At 36.1% G+C, this 21,211-nt stretch overlaps 1 protein-coding gene and 1 pseudogene across 1 annotated transcript; one reads left to right on the top strand and one right to left on the bottom strand.

The window, feature by feature from the left end:
- Nucleotides 1-3,007: 3,007 nt before the first annotated feature.
- LOC128014978 (synaptic vesicle 2-related protein-like) lies at nt 3,008-10,346 on the bottom strand. Its single transcript, XM_052598753.1, has 16 exons — nt 10,338-10,346; nt 9,589-9,691; nt 8,889-8,974; nt 8,647-8,745; nt 8,413-8,484; nt 8,155-8,279; nt 7,547-7,610; nt 7,303-7,428; nt 6,070-6,198; nt 5,874-5,947; nt 5,706-5,782; nt 3,971-4,075; nt 3,727-3,838; nt 3,509-3,590; nt 3,337-3,426; nt 3,008-3,220 (listed from the first exon to the last, which is right to left on the bottom strand). Exons 1-16 carry the CDS (start codon nt 10,344-10,346, stop codon nt 3,017-3,019), a joined length of 1,557 nt encoding a protein of 518 aa, XP_052454713.1. The 3' UTR covers nt 3,008-3,016.
- A 1,817-nt stretch (nt 10,347-12,163) lies between these two features.
- Nucleotides 12,164-14,758, top strand: LOC128014977 (uracil-DNA glycosylase-like; annotated as a pseudogene).
- The last annotated feature ends 6,453 nt before the right edge of the window (nt 14,759-21,211 follow it).

The following is a 21,211-nucleotide window of genomic DNA, read 5'->3' as shown; positions in this document are numbered from 1 at the left end:
GAGATGCTGAGATAAGGGGAAAGAACTGGTTTTTATAAACATGACATTTTTTTATTTTTTTACCCATATCATCTTTCAAATGAATTTATTGTAAGCACTCTTTTTTGTGCTCTTTTTTTCAGATTTGTAAAATGTTTTACTCACACAGAGAAGTTATTCATTGGTACCCTTACCAATAGTAAAAATAGTATACTTCAAGTTTATTTTACTAAGTATACTTAGAAAGGTATACTTTACTAAGTATACTTAAAAAAAGTCTATGAATTGGATCAGAATGATAATTCAAAACGCAGATGGAGTCGATCAACACCCCAAATCTTGACTGTAATTATTACATCTTCATCGGTCGACATTTTATTCCATAATGTTATAGTTTTGATGCTGTTTCATATCAGATGATCGTGTAAGATTACATGTGTTAGAATCAGTTTTTTCTTTTTCTTCTACACTTTTTTTTTATTCTGTGTAGAAGATGATGTACTAGTGCCCTCTACAGTATAATAATGAAAACACGGATTCTAGGAGTATAGCTCAAATATATTTAGAATTTTTGTAAGTATAAGTCTAAGTATACTTAAATGTTATTTTAATTATATTTCTGAAGTGTACATAAAGCTTATTTCTGAGAAATACATAAAACGTAAACTAAACTTTTTTTTTGTTTAAAATGAAGTATACTAACAGCACACTTGAATACAAAAAAAATTCAAGGTGGGTGAAAAAATTGTGTCTTAGATACTAATTCCAATTTTTTCTCTCTTTCTGTTTTTACAACAGCCAGTACTGTGTACACAGTCTTTCTTAATTTACAAATGTCTAAAGATAGGTTAAGTGTATAAATGAGTTCAGTAAACTCTGCATTTTTCTGACTATTTTAGGTAATTATTAAAAAAATAATATATTTAAACCTTTCCTGAATTTCCTGCTCATTTCATGAACAGTCCTGTATGTTCTATTCCTATCATTTCTTTGTTTGAGGAACAGGGCATAACAGATGTGCTCCACTGACATGACTGGCCAGTCGATATGTTCCTTACTATTCTATTCTAGGCACCACATTGTACTGAACTGTGGAAATAATTATATATTGATCATCTCACCACAGTGACATCTTACAGTACATCTCTACTGACAACTCTGCATGTTGATCTGCTTCACTTATTGCAGTTTGGAAAACATATTTATGGAGTTGAAAGAAGATGTTGTTGACTTCTGGCACCCAGGCCATAGAGACCTCACAGAATGGGCTAAACAGGGTAGATGATCAACATACACTACTATTCAAAAGTGTGGGGACAGTAAGTTTATTTCATTTAATTTTTTATTAAAACTTTAATTCAGAAGGACATATCTAATATTACAAGACATGACATTTAAAATAAATACTTTTCTTTTGAACTTTCGAAATTATAAATGAACCCTGAAAAAAAGTTATCATACTGCAGCTCAACCGATTTTAATACTGACAATAAGAAATGTTTCTTGAAAATTAAATCAGGATATTAGATGATTTCTGAAGAATCATGTGACACCGAAGACTGGAGTAATGGCTGCTGAAAATTTAGCTTTGACATTAGAGGACTAGAGTACATTTATTTTTAAAACATATTAAAATAGAAAATATATTTTAAATTAATAATTAATAATTCACAATTAATATGTTTATTGCATTTTTGATTGTAAATAAATAAATGCAAACTTGGTGAGCATAACCAACTTCTTTCCAAAACATTTAAAGTGGTCATATGACGTTGGTAAAAAGAACATTATTTTTAATGTGTTTATTTGGTTCAAGGTTAAAAAATCACATTATTTTCCACATAATGTATATTATTGTTGCTTCTCTATGCCCCACCTTTCTGAAATGTGTCAATTTTTACAAATGTAATCATTCTGTAAAACAAGGTGTGCTCTGATTGGCCATCCAGCTATCCAGTGCATTATGATGCCCCACTTTACAGAAACAGACAACCGGCATTGTAGGCTAATTTTCCAGGAAACAGTTCTCGTCCTCCGTAAAATGCGCTGCACACATCTGAATATGTGGGTTGAACTGTTCTGGAACTGTATTGTAAATACAACTTAACCACTGATTTCTAGTTGTGTCCTCTTTTCGAAGACCAAACAAAGCAGTTTCGCTTTCACAAATGAAACACACAGTGTCTCCACGACATGGTGGCAGTGCCAAAAGCAAAAATAAAAGTTATTCCTTCTTTCTTTGCATGAACATTAGGGCGATGTTATGCAAATCTTCCCACATTGTGACGTAGACGTGGGGTTGTGTTAAAACGAGCTGTTTTAAGTAGGCGTTTGTTGACTCTTAAAGGGATAGTTCACCCAAAATGAACAATCTGCTTACCCCAGGGCTTCCAAGATGTACAGTACAAACATTGGTTTCTTCAGTAGAACACAAACTGAGATTTTTAACTGAAACCGTTGCAGTTTATCACTCTTATCATTTAAGTGAATAGGAATCACGGCCAAATCATACAATAAAAAAAAATAAAAAAAAAACATACACAAACAAAACCAAATTAAACTCTGCGGCTCGTCATGATACATTGATGTGTAAAGACACAACATGATTGGTCTCTGCAAGAAACTCAACAGTACTTATATAGTTTTTTCCCCTCTTTTTCATGCAGTGTGCAAACTCTCCTGAGCAAATCCTCCTGAGTGCGTTCTCAAGCAGGTGCGCTTCTTCTTGCTTTCAGCGGATGCAGACTTATAAGTGCATTACCACCACCTATCTCTCAAATGGACCATTGAGACTCCTAACTGAGATTGTAGATAGAGTGACAATAGTCCATTTGAGAAAAAAACTGAAATACTGTTCAGTTTCTTGCACTGACAAACAAAACATCACAAAAGAGAGAAATCAACAATTGTGTAACTGAAAGACCCAACAAAATAGTTTGACAAGTGCTTGGCATCATAAACAGCTTATCAATAAAATGAATTACAATATTTTATAAGCATAATATTAACAAAGATATTAACAGTTTTCCATGTGCTGTTAAGGACATGTGTTGCTGGAGGATTCGGCCATCTCAGAGTCATGTGGCATGTCCATGTTTTTTTGTTCCATGGTGCTTTGCGTTGATTCCTGGAGGCTCCGCCCTGTTGTTTCAGTGGGCAATACCAAGGATGCCACTGTGCCCAGCAAGCAACATATTAAATACACAGAGACAGTCAGGTAAACTGATGACTTCAGAAGGACCTGAGGGGATACAGACACAAACACACACACACACACACACACACACACACACACACAGGAAAGCATAAATACATGTTCAATACACCTTTCTCTTCTTATGAAGCCGGAGGCTTTACCTGAGCAATAAATGGTGTGATGAGAGCTCCAACACGAGCCATCCCGCTCCCTGTACCAATACCAATAGCTCTGGTTGCTGTAGGGAAAACCTGAGGAGGCCACGACAGTTTTAATGAAAATTATATTGGGATTGACGGAATCACACTGCGCCACTTTGCAAGGAAGCCTCACCTCAGGTGTATAAACATATGCAACCTGCCAGCCCCCTGTTATACAGGCTCGAGCAATGAAAATAAAGACTGTGAGAACTGTCCTGGAAATTGTAAAGTAAAATATAAATATGTTATGTCATTTACAGTGGCTTAAAAATATATTTTCTTACTTTTGCAATTACAACGGTTATTTTTGCATACTTATTTGAATCTGTACAGGTTTTTTTATGAATGTACCTATGTGTGCAGACATACAATGGCAAAATAGATACAGAGAACAATAAGAAACAAATTGCCATGCTTTTTTTCCGGCCAATTCGATCAATCATCCACAGGCTGACCAGAATACCTGTTCTGACATCAAGACACAAATCACACAGTTGCCTATTTTTTGTATATATGTAGCTCATATAAAAATGTTTGGATTTAGGTTGATTAACTAAAAACAGCAACATGAGAGGAGAGAATGACTTTATGTCACCTGGAAATTCTGCTAAGGTAGTCCACAGAAGGTCCATATAATCATTAAAAGTCAGATAATTACACTCCAAACTGCACTGAGGTTCCATATTTGAGTTATCAGTAGCTGGAATAAGACACATTTTTATTAAAATTCACAAATTCACTTCATCTGTTTATGGGAAATTAAAGATTTGAAAAGAAAATTGCACACTACTCTTCGGAAGTTTGGGGTCAGTAATCAAAAGTGACAGTAAATTTGTCCAAGATTGTGAAGATCTCTTTGCGACTCAAGAGACATCACAATGTCCCCTTTGGTTCTCTCTAGTTCATCAAGCTTCTCTGGGACTGGACACTATGGGACCGACCTGGCCAAGGCTTCGTCTGTATGTCTTTCCCCCTATTACTCTGCTCCCGGGAGTTCTGGCGAGAGTACGCCAGCATGGGGTCCGTTTGTTGTTAGTATCCCCGTACTGGCCGGGCCGAGTATGGTTCGCAGAACCAGATCAGGACAGACCTACTCACTCAGGCGCAAGGCACGATAATTCACCCTTGGCCAGAGATGTGGAAGCTGTTGGTGTGGCCCCTGAGGGGGCACAACTCATAGCATCCGGTCTCTCAGCCCGAGGTTGTTGAGACCATCCTCCAAGCCAGAGCTCCCTCAACAAGGAAACTGTATGCCCTGAGGTGGAAACTCTTCACCTCATGGTGCAGAAACCACCAGCTTGACCCAGCTAACTGCCCAGTTGGTATAATTCTGGAGTTTCTACAAGCCAGGCTCTCTGCAGGGTTGACCCACTCCACGCTGAAGGTTTATGTGGCGGCCATTGCGGCCTACCATGTCCCTCTTGATAGTCAGTCTTTGGGAAGACACCCCTTTTTTACACATTTCCTCCGCAGTGCGCTGAGGCTGAGACCTCCAGTACGGTCCCGTATTCCCCCCTGGGACTTGGTTGTGGTGTTAGAGGCTGTTTGCAAAACTCCATTCGAGCCGATTCAAGATATTTCAGACAGACATCTGACCCTTAAAACTGCCTTTCTTTTGGCTATTACCTCTCTGAGGAGAGTAGGAGATTTACAGGCCGTCTCAGTGGCCCCTACCTATCTTGATTTGCACCTGGCATGACCAAAGTGTTCATATACCCTCGAGCGGGATATGTTCCTAAGGTTCCCTCTGTCACACAACAACCTGTAGTGCTGCAGGCCTTCTGTCCTCCTCCCTTTCGGGAGCCCGACCAAGAGAAGCTAAATTATATGTGTCCAGTTCGAGTCCTGGACGCATACATCCACAGAGCTTCCCTGTGGAGAGAAACAGACCAATTGCTTGTATGCTACGGTCCCCCCAAGAGGGGCTTTCCTGCTTCTAAGCAGACTATTAGTCATTGGATAGTTGAGACTATCAACGCCACCTATTAGTCCTCTGGTCTTCCCCCGCTGTAGGGAGCCAAGGCTCACTCTACACGGGGTATGACAGCCTCCAAGGCCTTTCTGGCAGATGTGTTCATGCTGGACATCTGCAATGCTGCGGGGTGGTCCACGCCTTTCACTTTTGCAAAGTTCTATGGCTTAGATTTGCCACTAACTCCAGCCGCTTCAGTCTTCTCGTCCTAAGCTGTGCTCTTTGGATACACACTAGGCAGGGATTTGGTAGTCTGGCAACGTGGGTACATCGTTCCCCCTAGCGCTTCGATGCATCTCAAGTTTGTGTGCATTTTATGATGAGCTTGGTCAGACAACACACTTTACAAACCACTCACCACTACACGCAGATCCTGCTTGGAACATTTCAGTGGTCAGCAGCACAATACCATAATATGAAAAAGCATTACAAAACCTGTGTTCACAAAACAAACAAAGTAGATTTTTTTAGTTTTATATATACATTTTTAAGTTTTATATGCAAGGATTTGACATTTTGAACATACCAGATAATCCAGACCAAAAGTGTTGTTTTGCGGTATTCTGGAATAAAAAGATCTCTAATTCTTCCGCGCTCAGTCTAAAATACATAAACACAAATCAAATGCAACTAGACTTTACAAAATAAACATGAAAACCCCAAATTTGAAATTCTTCAATAATGTGTGAGTAGGAAATTTTGGGACTGTTAGCCCCACATACCTGAGTGTTGGCTATAAGTCTTCCAGTAGGCATAGAACTCCCATTATCTGCTGCTATGTATTTCAAAGTGTCCAGGGCCTTGTCTTCTCTGCCCCTCAGTACATCAAATCTAGCACTTTCTGGTAACCACTACATGACAAATATGCACAATTCATAATCACACAGTAGAATCCATAGGAATTCTAGGGATGCACCGATATGGAAGTTTTGGCCGATACTGATAACTGATAATTATTTAAATATGAAAGCTGATAACCAATATGTTGGCCGATAAATCTTAATCCACATTTTGACATAATTATCGAGAGCCTGATGAAAATGTTGAAGCTGAAGAGCTAAATGAAAACCGGTAAACTGAAGTGCTGCCATCTTATTTAACACAGGAAAACGCATCATATATTCAGATATTTATACAACATAAATATAATATTACAACTTATATAAGTACAAAAATACCAAATGCACACGTGAAGTCGAACTAAGTGACGTGCTAATCAGAATGTGTAACTTCTGTTGTGCATGCGCTCTTGGCACTTCATGCAACAATGCGCTGAATCACGGAAACCAAATCAAACTAATTCATAACGTTTTATTATAATAGTGTTCTCATTAAAATGTTATATATATGACAATCTCAATCATAGTCATTGTTGTAAGCTGCTGTTTGAGCTGTGTGCACTGAGCTAAAGATGATCACCAGCAAACTGAAGCACTCTATTATCCCTCCATAGGCTATAGCTTAACCAAACGCATTCTATATGAGAAAAATCTGATTTATATGCATAAAATAATCACAATATTACAATGTACAATTACACAAAAGACTGTAAATGCACAAGCAAACTGATGAACAAAGATTCCGTTACATTATTTTACAGTAGCTAATAATCTCATTATTATATGACAGACTTGACCGCACATATTGCAGTTCACTGTATTTTCATTTTCTAAGTGTTTCCAATGATGTTTCAAGCAATTAAAAATCATCATGGTGAACAGTGCACATCTGAAGTGTCTCTGCCAGAAATAATGGATTATTTATCGTCTCTAAGATATCGGCCAAATTCTCTTATCGGTTTTACGACGATGACAGAAAAATTTACATTTATAGGCCGATATCTATATGGTGGCCGATATATCATGCATCCCTAATGAACTGTATTGTAATTTAAGGCCCCTGAACATGAGCCTTGTGTCCAGTAAGAGTTTAAACATTGTCACAGCCATACATACACAGCAGAAGGCAGCAAAGATAACAAGAGGAAAGGTGGAGAAAGCTAGCAGCCATTTCCAGCCTAATGTGGGCATGACCACCATAGCCAGTAACACTTCAAACACAGCACCCAGGGCCCAGAACACCTATTAGCACAGAAGATTGTAAAATTAAAACAGAAGAATGTAAAATGTCAAATGTATAATATAATTGCATTAAAAAAAAAATATGGGTTATAGTTGAATAAACAGTCATCTGAATTACCCCTAACAGGATTATAGATATCCCTCTGGATTTTATCGGGAGGAATTCAGTATATAATGTCACTCTGTAAGGGAATGAATGAAATTTTATCAAAAAACCACGATGCTTCACAAATCCTTTATATATTCTGATTTGTTGCTAGAGAAACTTGTTGAAAACACTTAATATTTTTGTAGAAACTGTGATACATTTTCTTTTAGGATTCTATGATGAATATAAAGTTTAAAAAACAGTGTTTATTTAAAATATACATTTAGTAACATTCTGGGATTTGTATCAATGTGTCCTAGTTGAATAAAAGCATTCTTTTAATTAAACTGATTACAGATTAAATGACTTGGGAAGTTATTTGTAGTAGTGAGCAACTGAACAGGTTTAATGATTTCTGAGGAAAATATGTCAGTTACATTTTTTTTTGTCAAATTCATGTAAAAGATGTAAAAGCAGTGTCCAAAACATGTAGACATTAATTAGAACTTAATATCTAGAAAATTAATAAAAAGTTCCATAAAGAAGACTTCACATTCTGAGTGTTGTTCAGCTGAATGTGAATTATGAGTTTGCAATAAACCCCACTTCATTCATTGCTCATTGATGGAAAAACTCACGACTGAGGGGCTCCTCCTAAGCCAAATCCCACAAGGCATCGCAAGACTAAGATCCAGCTGTAAACAGGTGTGAAAGCACTGAGAAGCCCATAGTGCAATGTCCACAGCAGGCACAGTATTAAACTCTAAAAGATGGAGATGGAGATGGCGAGGCTGTCAGTGAGGCAACAATGACTGCTTTATGTTCTTATAAAGAATGCTACTGTTGACATTATTTATTTACTCATTTCACTTGTGATAGATTTAAACCAAACATACCACTTTTCGGCCATATTTATCTGAAATGTTCCCCCAAAGTGAGGAGCTGACCATCATTCCAATGAACACTATCTGGCAAGGTACGAAATTTCAACAACACATTTAAAATTCAAAAGATTAAATTCAAATATTATAAAAGTCTTCACAACACTACACACTACACCTTTTCAGAAAGCTATAACCAAATGTAACCCCATTAGGTGTTTAAACATGTTCAACAGTGAATATACCGACCGCTGTTATGAATGCCACTTTCCAGCTCGAGAGCCTCCACTCACAGCGCAGTTGAGGAGTTACAATACTAAGGAGCATCATTTCCATAGAATCGGCCATCTTAAGCATGCAAATATGAAACAATTTTCAGTAAACAGTAAAAAGCTTTTAAGCAAACCGAATGAGCTGAACAAACTGATGATATTTGTTCAGTAACCATCAATTGTATTTAAAATACTACAGTATAATGCAGAATGTCTTACCCACGCAACTCCTGTTAGCATTGAGAGTTTCCACTGAAACCGTCCGAAACCGACAGCCTCAATTGCTTCTTCCACAGTAAAGGATTCTGAAGAAATTCATATTTATTGAATGATGAGAGGATATTGTATACAAGCTAAGCACAAATCACCAAATAGACATTAGAGTTATCTCCTTAAGACTGAGCCATGCAGAAATGAATTATGACAAGGGCTGTGAATTCTTCTGAGCTTGTACCTATTCAGCAAAAAGCATAATGTCAATCCTGTGAGGAATTTAAATTCTGCTGACAGAGTATCTGGAACTACAATTAATAATTCTGACTGCAATAAAGATGGAATATGCAAAAAAGCCTCAAAACTATAATTCATTAGTCTTTCTGTTTGCATATTTGTGTCTACTGTACTTACTGTACTTTTTGTTATGCTCTATAGACAGAAAAGCCTTATGCTCTCTTTAATAGTATTCAGTAGCATACATGAGGATACATAATGTTATTTTTTTAACAAGATTTTTTTTTTAGCATTCTAATCTAACCTGCACCTCCTAAAGTCCTTAAACGACATGCATTCATTACACCACAAGTCTGACCTTAATCACTGTTTTAGAATTTAATTGAACATTCTACTCTATCCTGGAATAAAGAGAATGTTCTAATTGCACATTCATCTACAAATGTAGATGTTGGATATAGATGCCAACCTGACATTCCAGAGCTTCTGTTCTTGCTGCAAACTCCTTCATCGATAGGCTCATCTTTCCCGGGCTGCTCCTCATGAACAGTAAGGACACTTTTATCATCTGTCTGGGATGTCACAAAACTAAACAAATATATAGACTTTAGCTTTTGTACTGTTTACAATGCAAATCTGAAACAATATTGTAGTCGGTTTTACATTTCACAAACTAAACATAATTTAAAACTGTCATTTGTCTGACATTTCAAGGCTTCGGTTTTCAAGTAAACTTAAAGTAAACCAGCACAGGTGTAAATCATTCTTATTAGCCACAACAATTTTATGAGTAAATACAAAACACATTTATTACCTGATATTGCTGTCTTTCCTGCGTTTGTAAGCCATTTGCAATGATCTTTTCAATGCACTCATTTCACTCTGCTATGATGGAACGCTAAACCAAAAAAAGTGTTCTCAGCTATAGAACGTGTTAGACTGGCATGCGTCTCTGACTACATCAACACAATCTGAAGGATGGTAAACTAAGAAAGTAGGCTTGGCCTCAAGCAAACACACAGTCCTCCAGAGTACAACCCACAAGGCATCATGTCATCCCTAAACAAGATACGCAGTGATAAAAGGAAGAGAAGGAATTATTTCATAAAATCGTATTCATTTCCATAAGAAACATTTGTTAGATAGAAGTATTAGAGATGCTGAGATAAGGGGAAATAACTGGTTTTCATAAACAAGAAATTTTTAGAATTTGTTTACCCACATCATCTTTCGAATGAATTCATTGTAAGCACTCTTTTTTAATTCAGATTCATTGGTACCCTTACCACTAGTAAAAATAGTATACTTCAAGTTTATTTTACTAAGTATACTTAGGTAAAGTTCAAGTATATTTTTAAGTATACTTTATGTAGCAAGTATACAAATAGAAGTGTTCTAGTAGTATCCTTCTAAGTGTACTGTTTCAATACTCCTTGGGACTAAATTAGCCCACTTTCTAGTATAGAAATGTATACTTTTAAGTATACTACTATGTCCCTATTTAGGCTTGAATTTTATATATTTTGTTATATGAATATCTGAACATACAAAACATCCAAAGAAAGAACAGGGTATCTGTTTGTAAACAAATACATTTTATTCTACTGTAGCTTCATGCATTCTTTTTTTAAACACTTTAATGTGGGTAAGTTTCATAAAAAATAAAGAAATAACATTTTGAACAAAAAGCTAAAAAAAGAGTAAGAATTGGATTCAGAATGATTGTCAAAATGTAGATGGTCTAAATCTTGACTGTAATTATTACCTCTTCATTGGTCGACATTTTATTCCATAACGTTACAGTTTTGATGCTGTTTCATATCAAATGATCTTGTTAGATTACATGTGTTAGTATCTGTAGTTTATTTTATTCTTCACTTGTGTTTTTTTGGAAATTCGGTGCAGAAGATGTGTACTAGCGCCCTCTACAGTATAATAATTAAAACATGGATTCTAGGAGTATAGCTCCAATATATTTAGAATTTTTGTAAGCATAAATCAAGTATACTTAAATGTCATTTTAAGTATATTTCTGAGTACATAAAGCCCATTTCTGAGAAGTACATAAAAAGTAAACTTAATGCTTACTTTCCTATTTTTAGTTTAAAAGAAGTAAACTAATAGCACACTTGAATAAACTTCTTTTTTGTAAGGGTATACACACACATCAACCTTCTAATTCTATGTCCAAACAGAAAAGTTAAATAAGTTAGATGAGTTGAGCACCACAGAAGTGGCATAAAATAACTAAGGAAGTAGTTGTCAACCAGGAAGCTAATGAACAATACTACGGGAGTTGCAGGATGACTTTAAAGTATGTAAATACATGCAAATATACAAAATAGTGTGTTGGAAAAAAAATTATCTGAAGGAAGCAAAAATTCTGTCTAACGTTATAATGCGGTACCAGCCTCGGCCACCAGGTGCCATGTTTATGTTTCACATGGCATTCGTGTGGAAGGGGGCCTTTGAATATTGTCCTGGACAGTGAAGTTAAACTTCTCTGTACCATGCAATGCCTTCCCCTTGTAATGTTAATATGTTATGAATGTCAAAGTTTACATTTTTCTTTTTAAAATAATAGCTGTAGCTAAAAAAAAATGATATAAAAATGAGAAGGAAATACCACCTGATTTGAAATTTTATTTGTTAACAGTTAAGAGTCATGGTTAAGGAAACATGTTTTAGAGTTTGTCTTGCAAATGGTTGAACAAACTTGCATTTGCATGAAATGGCAGCATAACGGTGATACAGCAGTATTTGTGAAAGGGTCTGACTCTGAGAAACAACAGCCAGTACTGTGTACACAGTTTTTCTTAATTTACAAATGTCTAAAGGTAGGTTAAGTGTCTGAATGAGTTCAGTAAACTCTGCATTTATCTGACTATTTTAGGTAATTATTGAAAAAAGAATATATTCAAACCTTTCCTGCATTTCCTGTTCATTTCATGAACAGTCCTGTATCTAATAAGTGTGTGCTATTCCTATAATTTCTTTGCTTAAATGACTATGCATCCTGCAAAGAGCAAGTGAGTGCTGAGAACATGCCGCTCAGTGAGGAACAGCTGCATCAGATAGAGCAGAACAGATGTGCCCCACTGACACGACTGACCAGTTGAAATATACCTCTACCCGTTGGTGAAAGCTGGCGAAGTAAAATCGGGATGGAATTTACGAAACCTTATTTTACAAAAGTAAGTGAAACTCAGTTTGAGACATAATCAAAATAACAATGAAAAGATGAAGTAAAAAAAAAATTTTTTCCTGTTTTTTCTTTTTTCAGCTAATGTCTTTTGTTACAATGGAGAGGAAATACTTTACTGTTTATCCAAGCCCTGAGCATGTGTTTTTTGGCACAACATTGTACACAATTCAAGATGTAAGTTCTTTAATATTCTAAAAAAGGAAGAGGTATAAAAGATCTGTGGATTTCAATAGACTACATATCATATTTTGACAGGTAAAAGTGGTCATTCTTGGGCAAGACCCCGATCACCATGCAGGTCAGGCTCATGGTTTGGCCTTGATTGTGCTGAGGCCTAAACCTCCTCCTCCTAGGTACCACATGTACTGAACTGTGGAAATAATTATATATCGATCATCTCACCACAGTGACATCTTACAGTACATCTCTACTGACAACTCTGCATGTTGATCTGCTTCACTTATTGCAGTTTGGAAAACAGTCCTCGTCCTCCGTAAAATGCGCTGCACACATCTGAATATGTGGGTTGAACTGTTCTGGAACTGTATTGTAAATACAACTTAACCACTGATTTCTAGTTGTGTCCTCTTTTCGAAGACCAAACAAAGTAGTTTCGCTTTCACAAACGAAACAAACAGCGTCTCCACGACATGTTGATGGCGGCAAAAGCGAAAATGAAAAAATATGCCTTCTTTCTTTGCGTGAACATTAGGGCGATGTTATGCAAATCTTCCCACATTGTGACTTAGACGTGGGGGTGTGTTAGAACGAGCTGTTTTAAGTAGGCGTGGTTGACTCTTAAAGGGATAGTTCACTCAAAAATGAAAATTAGATTTGTATCTGCTTACTCCCAGGGCATCCAAGATGTACAGTAGGTGAATTTGTTTCTTCAGTAGAATACAAACTAAGATTTCTAAATGAAACCGTTGCAGTTTATCACTTGAGTGAATAGGAATCATGGCTAAAACAAACAACAAAACTAAAAAAACATACACAAACAAAACCAAATTAAACCCTGTGGCTCGTGATGATACACTGATGTGTAAAGACACAAAATTATCAGTCAAGAAACTGAACAGTACTTATATAGTTTTTTCCCCTCTGTTTCACGCAGTGTGCAAACTCTCCTAAGCAGATCCTCCTGAGTGCGTTCTCAAACAGGTGCGTGAGGAGGCTTCTTCTTCTTGCTTTACAGCGGATGCAGACTTATAAGTGCATTACCACCACCTATCTCTCAAATGGACCATTGAGACTCCTAACTGAGATTGTAGATAGAGTGTCAATGGTACATTTGAGAGAAATACTGAAATACTGTTCAGTTTCTTGGACAGACCGATTGTTTTTTTTACTTTTTTGTCTTTACACATCATTGTATCATCACAAGCCGCAGGGTTTAATTTGGTTTAGTTTGTGTTCTACTGAAGAAACAGTGTCACCTACATCTTGAATGCCCTGTGGGTAAGTAGATAAACATCAAATCTTCATTTTTGGGTGAACTATCCCTTTAACTTTTATAAAGAATATCTGTTTGGATTTGAGACTTTAGTCTTTGCAACTTTACAGATCTTCTTTATGAACCAAGAGCTTGTAACAGTCCAAAGAGAAAGGAAAAATTTAAATCGCATCATATAACCCCTTTAAAAATATTACTGAGCCCAAACTTTTGAATGGTAGTGTATGTGCCTGTATATGAGTGCTCCATCAAGGTGTTTCGAGTTATAACATAATTTTAAAGCTGTTTTATTATGTTTAATGTCAATATTCTTTCCATTGTCAGGTTTTCTGCTGCTGAATTCTGTGTTGACAGTGAGAGCTCATCAACCCACCTCTCATGAGTGTCAAGGCTCAGAGATTTTCACAGATGCTGTGGTCCTGTGGCTCAGCAGGAATCTCCATGGCCTGGTCTTTCTACTTTGGGGCTCTTATGCTCAGAGGAAAGGCAGAGAATTGAGCTAGAATTATAAAATGTAAATATATTTATCAGGAATAAATGTGCACTTAGTTATTTATTTATTACTAAAGTTTACACAGAGTTAAAATAAAACTTTAAATGTATGTTCAAAATCACATACACTCAATAAGACATTTAAGCGGTTTTATTTTACATTGAGCAGTTGTCTCTGAGGGCCAGTGTTTCTGACCACCTGAATGCTACTGAATGATCATGGTTACTGTGAATATTGCAACTAAAAACTGCACCTTTAAAATACATTACGATACAGTAGTTAAAGAAATATATGACTGGCTGTTTTTTTCTTTTCTGGAAACGTCATCATGTCCTTGAGACTCACATCCAGCACCAAACTCAGCACATTTAGGCTTCTTTGGATGTAGGCACTTTTCTAAAACTAACATGCTACTTAAAGCATCAGGAAAGAAACCAGTTGACTGGACTGATCTCTCAAATGACATCATGCTATTTATTATTTATTAACAATGTTATTGTTAAAGGGTTAGTTCACCCCAAAATGAAAATGATGTCATTAATTACTCACCCTCATGTCGTTCCAAACCTGTAAGACCTTGTAAATCAGTCCTTGACCTTGTAAATCAGACCTTGTAAATTGAGGGAACGCAATAGTAATCGTTTACACATTTTAGTACATTGAGGGAATACTGATTTTAAATTACTTCATTTGACTTTTGCAAAAATAAATAACTAAAAAGAAAAATAAACACACTATATTTAGATCACAACACTGTATAGTCTGCCTTGAGCATCTGGGAATGAGGCCAGTCTCAATAAAAAAAAGAAAAGAAAAAAAAAATTAGTACACTACGACAGCCCATGTAGAGCATGTTTCATAGTGGGAAGTCCATAAATCCAGGGGATACAGCCATAATAAGCAGTGTCCCACTTCAACTCTTCCTGAACCTTGTCTTTTTTTATGCTGGACACCAATGCACACAGGACGCTATACTCTCTGTGCCACTGGCACTGCCCCATTCTCTCTTGGGACTCCCAATTGAAACAAACCAAACATCATGCAAATTTTGTCTTGCTCTCATCAAAACATGAACTGCCTGAACTCTAAGGTAAGATCTACCTACTGTCCATAGTAACGCTTATGCTCTGGAGAGAGTTTGCAGTTAATTTCTTAACACTGGAAATTAGCTGTAGACCTTAACCTGTACTGGATGATCTATCTATCTATCTATCTATCTATCTATATCTATCTATCTTTTTATCTGAAGAGCATCTGTTTCATCACTGTATCGCCTTGCACCACTAACCTATAAATTAGATTAAAGGTGTAGTCGGGGACAGTAATTAGGGCTATGAATATTATCGTGGCCAATTTTTTGCTGTGGAATTTCCGATCTCTGAGCTGTGCTTTGATTCCATTGATCATTTTACACTGTCGTATATTTCAGAACTTTATTTTTACAGCGATTTTGTTTATTTGTTTGTGTTTTCACAGCATATATTCTTTTTTTTTTTTATTAATTCCTTTATTATCTTAAAGGAAATCAACAAATCTGAAACTAGGCTTTGTCAAAAGCTTAGTTATTAGTATCCAGACAAAGATTGTGGGATGGTATACCTTTGGAAGTTCACCTTTGGAATCGTGTGAACTGCAAAGTCAAGGTTTGTGTAAAACTCTGAACAAAAATTATGAATTGAAAATAGCAAACACTGTGTATGGCACCAATCTCGTCAGCACAGCAACCTTAGTTCAACCAATGATGTGAGTTTTGGGGCAGGACTATTTATTGGCCTGCCCAATGGGAAATGATCAGGAAACATGTTTGAAAACAAGCAGGAATTAGTTTTGCAGCTGGTGGTGCTATATTGACACAGAAACTACTAATTTTATTTATTTATTTATTTACTTTTTCTTAAGACAAAAAGTAGTAGATAAGTGATGATATGTGTGGAAGAGATGAAGGACAAATTATTATAGCGAGTCAGGCTTCGTAACTGATAAGAATCTTGTTGATTTGGAATTCCCAAGGAAGGGCGACATTTAAGTGTTGTGAATGTGTAAGCGTATGTAAATATGTGAGCATAAGTAAATATGATTTACCTCAAGCGCATGGTACATATCACACATGAAATGGAAATCTGATTACAGTTTTTCTCAGACACTTTGGTACATTTCTCAGATCAGAATTGAAATTCTCAAAACTACCTGTTCAATTCTCACATCAAAAAAGCAGTTTCTCATTTCTTTGAACAAGTTGCAAATGCTTTGGTCCATCCATGCAAATGATTATGTACAATTTTCTGTTGTTTCGTACATTATCAGTTGCTAATGTCATGTTGCTCAAAGTGTATTATATAGTTTTCTGTGCAATAGTCTTACCCCTCAAAACATCTAGTCTTTAGTTCATCGTATAAGTCATTAAATGCAAAATGGTTAATCTAGTTGTCATAAACTGCAAAGCACACTTTTTCTTTTCTTTTTTTACACATTATTATTAGACTTTTTGTCAATTTGGCATGAATTGTGCAAGTGAATATTTACTGATGAACAGAAAGTAGATGATAAACCAATGATAAACCATTTCTCTGAAATAGCTCAAAGGTTCATCTCATGAATCTTCAGTTGAAAAGCTTATACTGTATAGACAAAGGACAACACAAGAGTTACAAATTCTGAAAATGGACTTATTTTCATCTTTGTGCCCATATTTCTTTTTCCTTTTCTATATCACAATGACATTGTAAAGTTTTTTTTTTTTTTGGCCAGACCACTAGGAAAAGTGTAACTGGGAATTCAATCCAGTCTCTTTCAGTCAATACCCCACATACAGTAATGTGTAAATGTGTACTTTTGAAATGGATATATGGCATACATAAGCAAATGACATACTGTTCAATACAGTATCTGTCATTCAAAATGTTGCTATAGTTTCCATCAGAACATCCCTCCAGAGTAAACTGTTATATTGACAACATGACTAAACAATTTGACTGTCTTATCCGTACACAATGACACAAGGACTTGTCATTCTGATGGCATTGACATGTTCATTGACACAGATATTTATTTTTGAGAGATGAACTAAGGATTCTGAGTAAGAGACTGGCTTTTGCAGGAGATCCATGGTGTTTTGCTATTTGTACAAATTGTTTTGAGAAATCCACTTACTGTTTTGCAAATTGTGAGTTTGATTCGAGAAATGTACCAAAGCGACTGAGAAACACTGTAATATCTGAAAATTGCAAACATTCTTTTAGATGTTAATTTCTGCGAACCAGTTAAAACGGTTCATAAACCAGTAATTTTTTACATCTTAGCAATCTGACAACATTCATCATTCAAATTATCTATAAACTCATGCCATTTTATCAGTTAACTCAGTTCGAACTGGTTCAACCGGTTCACTGAAAAAATCATTCACGAACTAGACAGTGTTTACACAGTGACATTGACAATTGCATGATTTCCTTTAGAGTCAGCTGATTAATTGAAATGTATATCTCAAGACATGAAAGCAGAAATTGAAGATAACATGAGTGAAGAAAGTGGGCTAACTGAACCTGTACATTACCTGAGAAAGGCTACTACTTCCACAGCTTTACAGTAATGAAGTAAACATCTACTGACTCAGGTTCCATCAGAGCCTCAGCTGACCGTCCCAGCAGGCAGAGCGATTACACACCTATCAGTTTGTAAAAATAAAATATAGAGGCAGTTTTAAACCAAATGGGCTATGAGCCACGAGCCTGGTGTTGGAGAGTGGGTAGTAATTAGCAGAAAACAGATCCACCTAATCAAAGATCAGTAACTAGACCCCAACAATGTAATTTTGTGCAGAAGAAGACAGATAGTAGAGGAGGGAGCAGGGTGTTTGCTCAGGTTTCCACAGCCTTGTGTTACACATGGTGGGGCACCGGCGTCTAAGGAGAGGCGCTGAATGAGATCTTCTCTTGCTGCCCCTCCATGAATCATTCAGCATCTTGGAGCAGACCATGAGCCGAGTTTAGTGGTGGTGCTTAAACTGAAATAAATTAATGAGAACAAAGGATGGAAACATGAGATAGAGAAGAAGAGTGAGAAAGGAAAAAAGAGTTGGATTGAAGAGGACCGAATGTGAAGTGGATCACACTTTATGTGTCTTCATGCTGGTCTGAGTTTCCGTCATGCCAGGACAAAACTGGGAACTGAAGGCACTTTAAACTTTTGAGCACTGGAAAAATACTAGGAGAACTAGGATTCATCTCTTCAGGAAAAAGCAATGGATGCTGAGGTAATTCAGAATCATTTCATATACTTCTGCATTTGTCCGTGGAGAAAGCAGCTGAAATAATCTATTAAAATGTAAATAATCATAAACTATGATCAATTTTGTCAGATTTTCCTAAGATTAATATATATTTATACACACACACACACACACACACAAACACAGTATAGTATATATCATACGCTATTACTTTATAAATTAATAATGCACAAACTGACAATAAGCATTTTTTTTATTCTTTAATTCCTCTTTGTTAAAAAATAACATTTAAGATTTATAAAATTTAAAGAAAATGTAACTCAAAATAGCACTAGAAAATGACAGATTGTACAGATTTAATTATTTTAATAACCTTTTGGGGAAAAAAGTTTTGCAAAAAATTTTTGTTGTCACTAATACTTATAAAGAAAAAATATTCAAATTGATAAATTATAAAAAAACATATATAAAAATTCTGATTTAGACTTTTAAGCAGCAAATATTTGTCAAGTCTTTGTGTAGTTGCTCTTGTAGAAGAATGAGGGCCAGGGACCAACGATGAGCTCTAGCTCTTTCTAAAGTCTGAAGCCATATTGTGAGCTGAGCACTGGGATCCTGTGACAAACTGGAGTTTTGGGACAATAGAGTGGCCTCTCAGGTGATGGTCAGTTAACCAGATAGACTTTCCTTCTCTGTTAAAATCAGCTTTAATGTCTCAATGACTCACAGGATGTATCTTATAACAGTGCCACCAAAGTTGAAATCTAATTCATCATGGAAATTAACCTTTTTTTTTTTTTTTTCAAATTCAGACCTGATCAGTTTTGATTAAGTTAAGATCATGATTGTCTTTTAAACGAATGCTCAACATGACATGCTGTGTGTAATGAGAGAAGAACGTTGACAGACTGCCAGAGGCTTGGCATCCCCTCTTGGCTCTAGCTTGAGTGCTCTTTGCCAGCTGATAGGCGGGACTCAAGTCAAGTGTGATGCCAGCTTTAATTTCAGAGCATTTCCTAGTCTCTTCACTTTTACTTTTGTGGTACTCGACTGACTGACAGCTAACTTAGTGCGTTTTATCTTAGTAATGTTGTCAATAACTGTTCAACCCTGTAGCAAACTACTTAAAATGCATGCAAATATAAGATGTCACTCTATATCTCCCATTAATATGTCAAAGTAAAATGATATTCTAATGCTAAGTTTTATTATCAAAGCTCTGTAGGTTATATTGTGGGGGGGACACATATAATGCAATGCAGTACAATGACTATTTAGAAATATACAAATCAATATTCTCCAAAACCCTTATGTATCATATTTGATATTTTAGCTACTTCAGTCAAGTAAGTGTTCATCTTGAGTTATTACTCGCAGAATAAGCTATTCTATTGTTTAAAAACAATGAAGATTTCACAGCAAAAAGACACATATACCATGACCTAAAAGGGGGACGTTTTCATAATCATAGTAAAAGGTTTTTTACTTACTGAAAAGTATAACATATCAATAAGATGACAGAAGGGTTTTCAGCAAAGTATTGATCATGTTTACATTTAAGGGGCCTTTGTAATTTCTGTATCAAATATGATACAGGCTTTATTGGGTACAAGTAATCACAACTGGACAATTCAGAAAATTATGAGTTTAACGATTAATTGTAAATTTACTGTAACTCATTCTTGTGGTCTGAAATGGCAGGTTTCTTCAAAGGAGATATTATTAGTAATATTTGTGTGTGTGTGTGACGAAGAAAGAGAGAGTGTTCGATCTGTTCTTAGAGGTAAATCAAGCATTGCTAGCACCATACAGGAATAATTCATTTATTGAGTTTTGGTGTGTCCGTGATCTTGGCCCAAATTCCATCCCATGACAGGAACAGAGAGCAACTGTGTAATCTCGGATAGAAATAGATTTTCCCTCAGCTTTAAAGGAACCAAGATAGGACAAACCAATGCTGAGCTTAGCTTTTCAGGATGCAGAGCAATAAATCCATAATGATTTCTGTTTCGGACAGATGTTTCTTGACACACACACACACACACACATACACACAGACCCTTCGCTTCCTTAGCTAACTTTTTATTAATGACCTCCCATGGTTGAAGTGGTGAGTGTGATATGACATTGTTTCCTGCCGTACTTGAAATAATCACAGATGCTCTTTACAAAACAGGGTAAGATCACACACTCACTCTACCTGGTTAACTATCTTTTTCATATGAATTCTGTAGATAAATTTGTCAAATATTTCAGTGTAAAATATTATGCAGATGATGATGTAAATGTCGTGAATAAAGTTAATTCAGCCGGACTAATGGTGAATTATAGCTCATGATGATGTGTCTCTTGGCAGATAAACTGTGAAACTGTGAACAGTTTAGGAGCAGAAAGACTCAGGGATGGCATGTCAAACTGAGAAACAGTGTTTCAGCAACTAAAGTGTTCAGTGTACTTTGGTTAAAGGGGGGGTGAAATGCTCGTTTTTCACTCAATATCCTGTTAATCTTGAGTACCTATAGAGTAGTACTGCATCCTTCATAACTCCAAAAAGTCTTTAGTTTTATTATATTCATAAGAGAAAGATAGTCAGTACCGATTTATCCCGGAAAAACACGAGCCGCTCGAGGCGTGATGTGTGGGCGGAGCTAAAGAATCACAAGCGCCAGTAGGCTTGAAAGCGTTTGGAAGCTGTGACATTAGCTTGAGGAAA

Source organism: Carassius gibelio, chromosome A5 (genome assembly GCF_023724105.1).
Source record: "Carassius gibelio isolate Cgi1373 ecotype wild population from Czech Republic chromosome A5, carGib1.2-hapl.c, whole genome shotgun sequence".
In the NCBI taxonomy this organism is placed as follows: Eukaryota; Metazoa; Chordata; class Actinopteri; order Cypriniformes; family Cyprinidae; genus Carassius; species Carassius gibelio.
The sequence above is the reverse complement of the archived record's forward strand: the minus strand, read 5'-3'. Positions and strand labels throughout refer to the sequence as shown.

Bases quoted from the DNA above. Each gene is read 5' to 3' on its own strand.
- LOC128014978 (XM_052598753.1), bottom strand. The intron at 8,975-9,588 runs GTTGGCATCTAT...GAATTTCTTCAG, and splicing joins CAGAAGCTCTGGAATGTCAG to AATCCTTTACTGTGGAAGAA. The intron at 3,591-3,726 runs GTACATTCATAA...TACAATTTCCAG, and splicing joins TTGTATGTCTGCACACATAG to GACAGTTCTCACAGTCTTTA.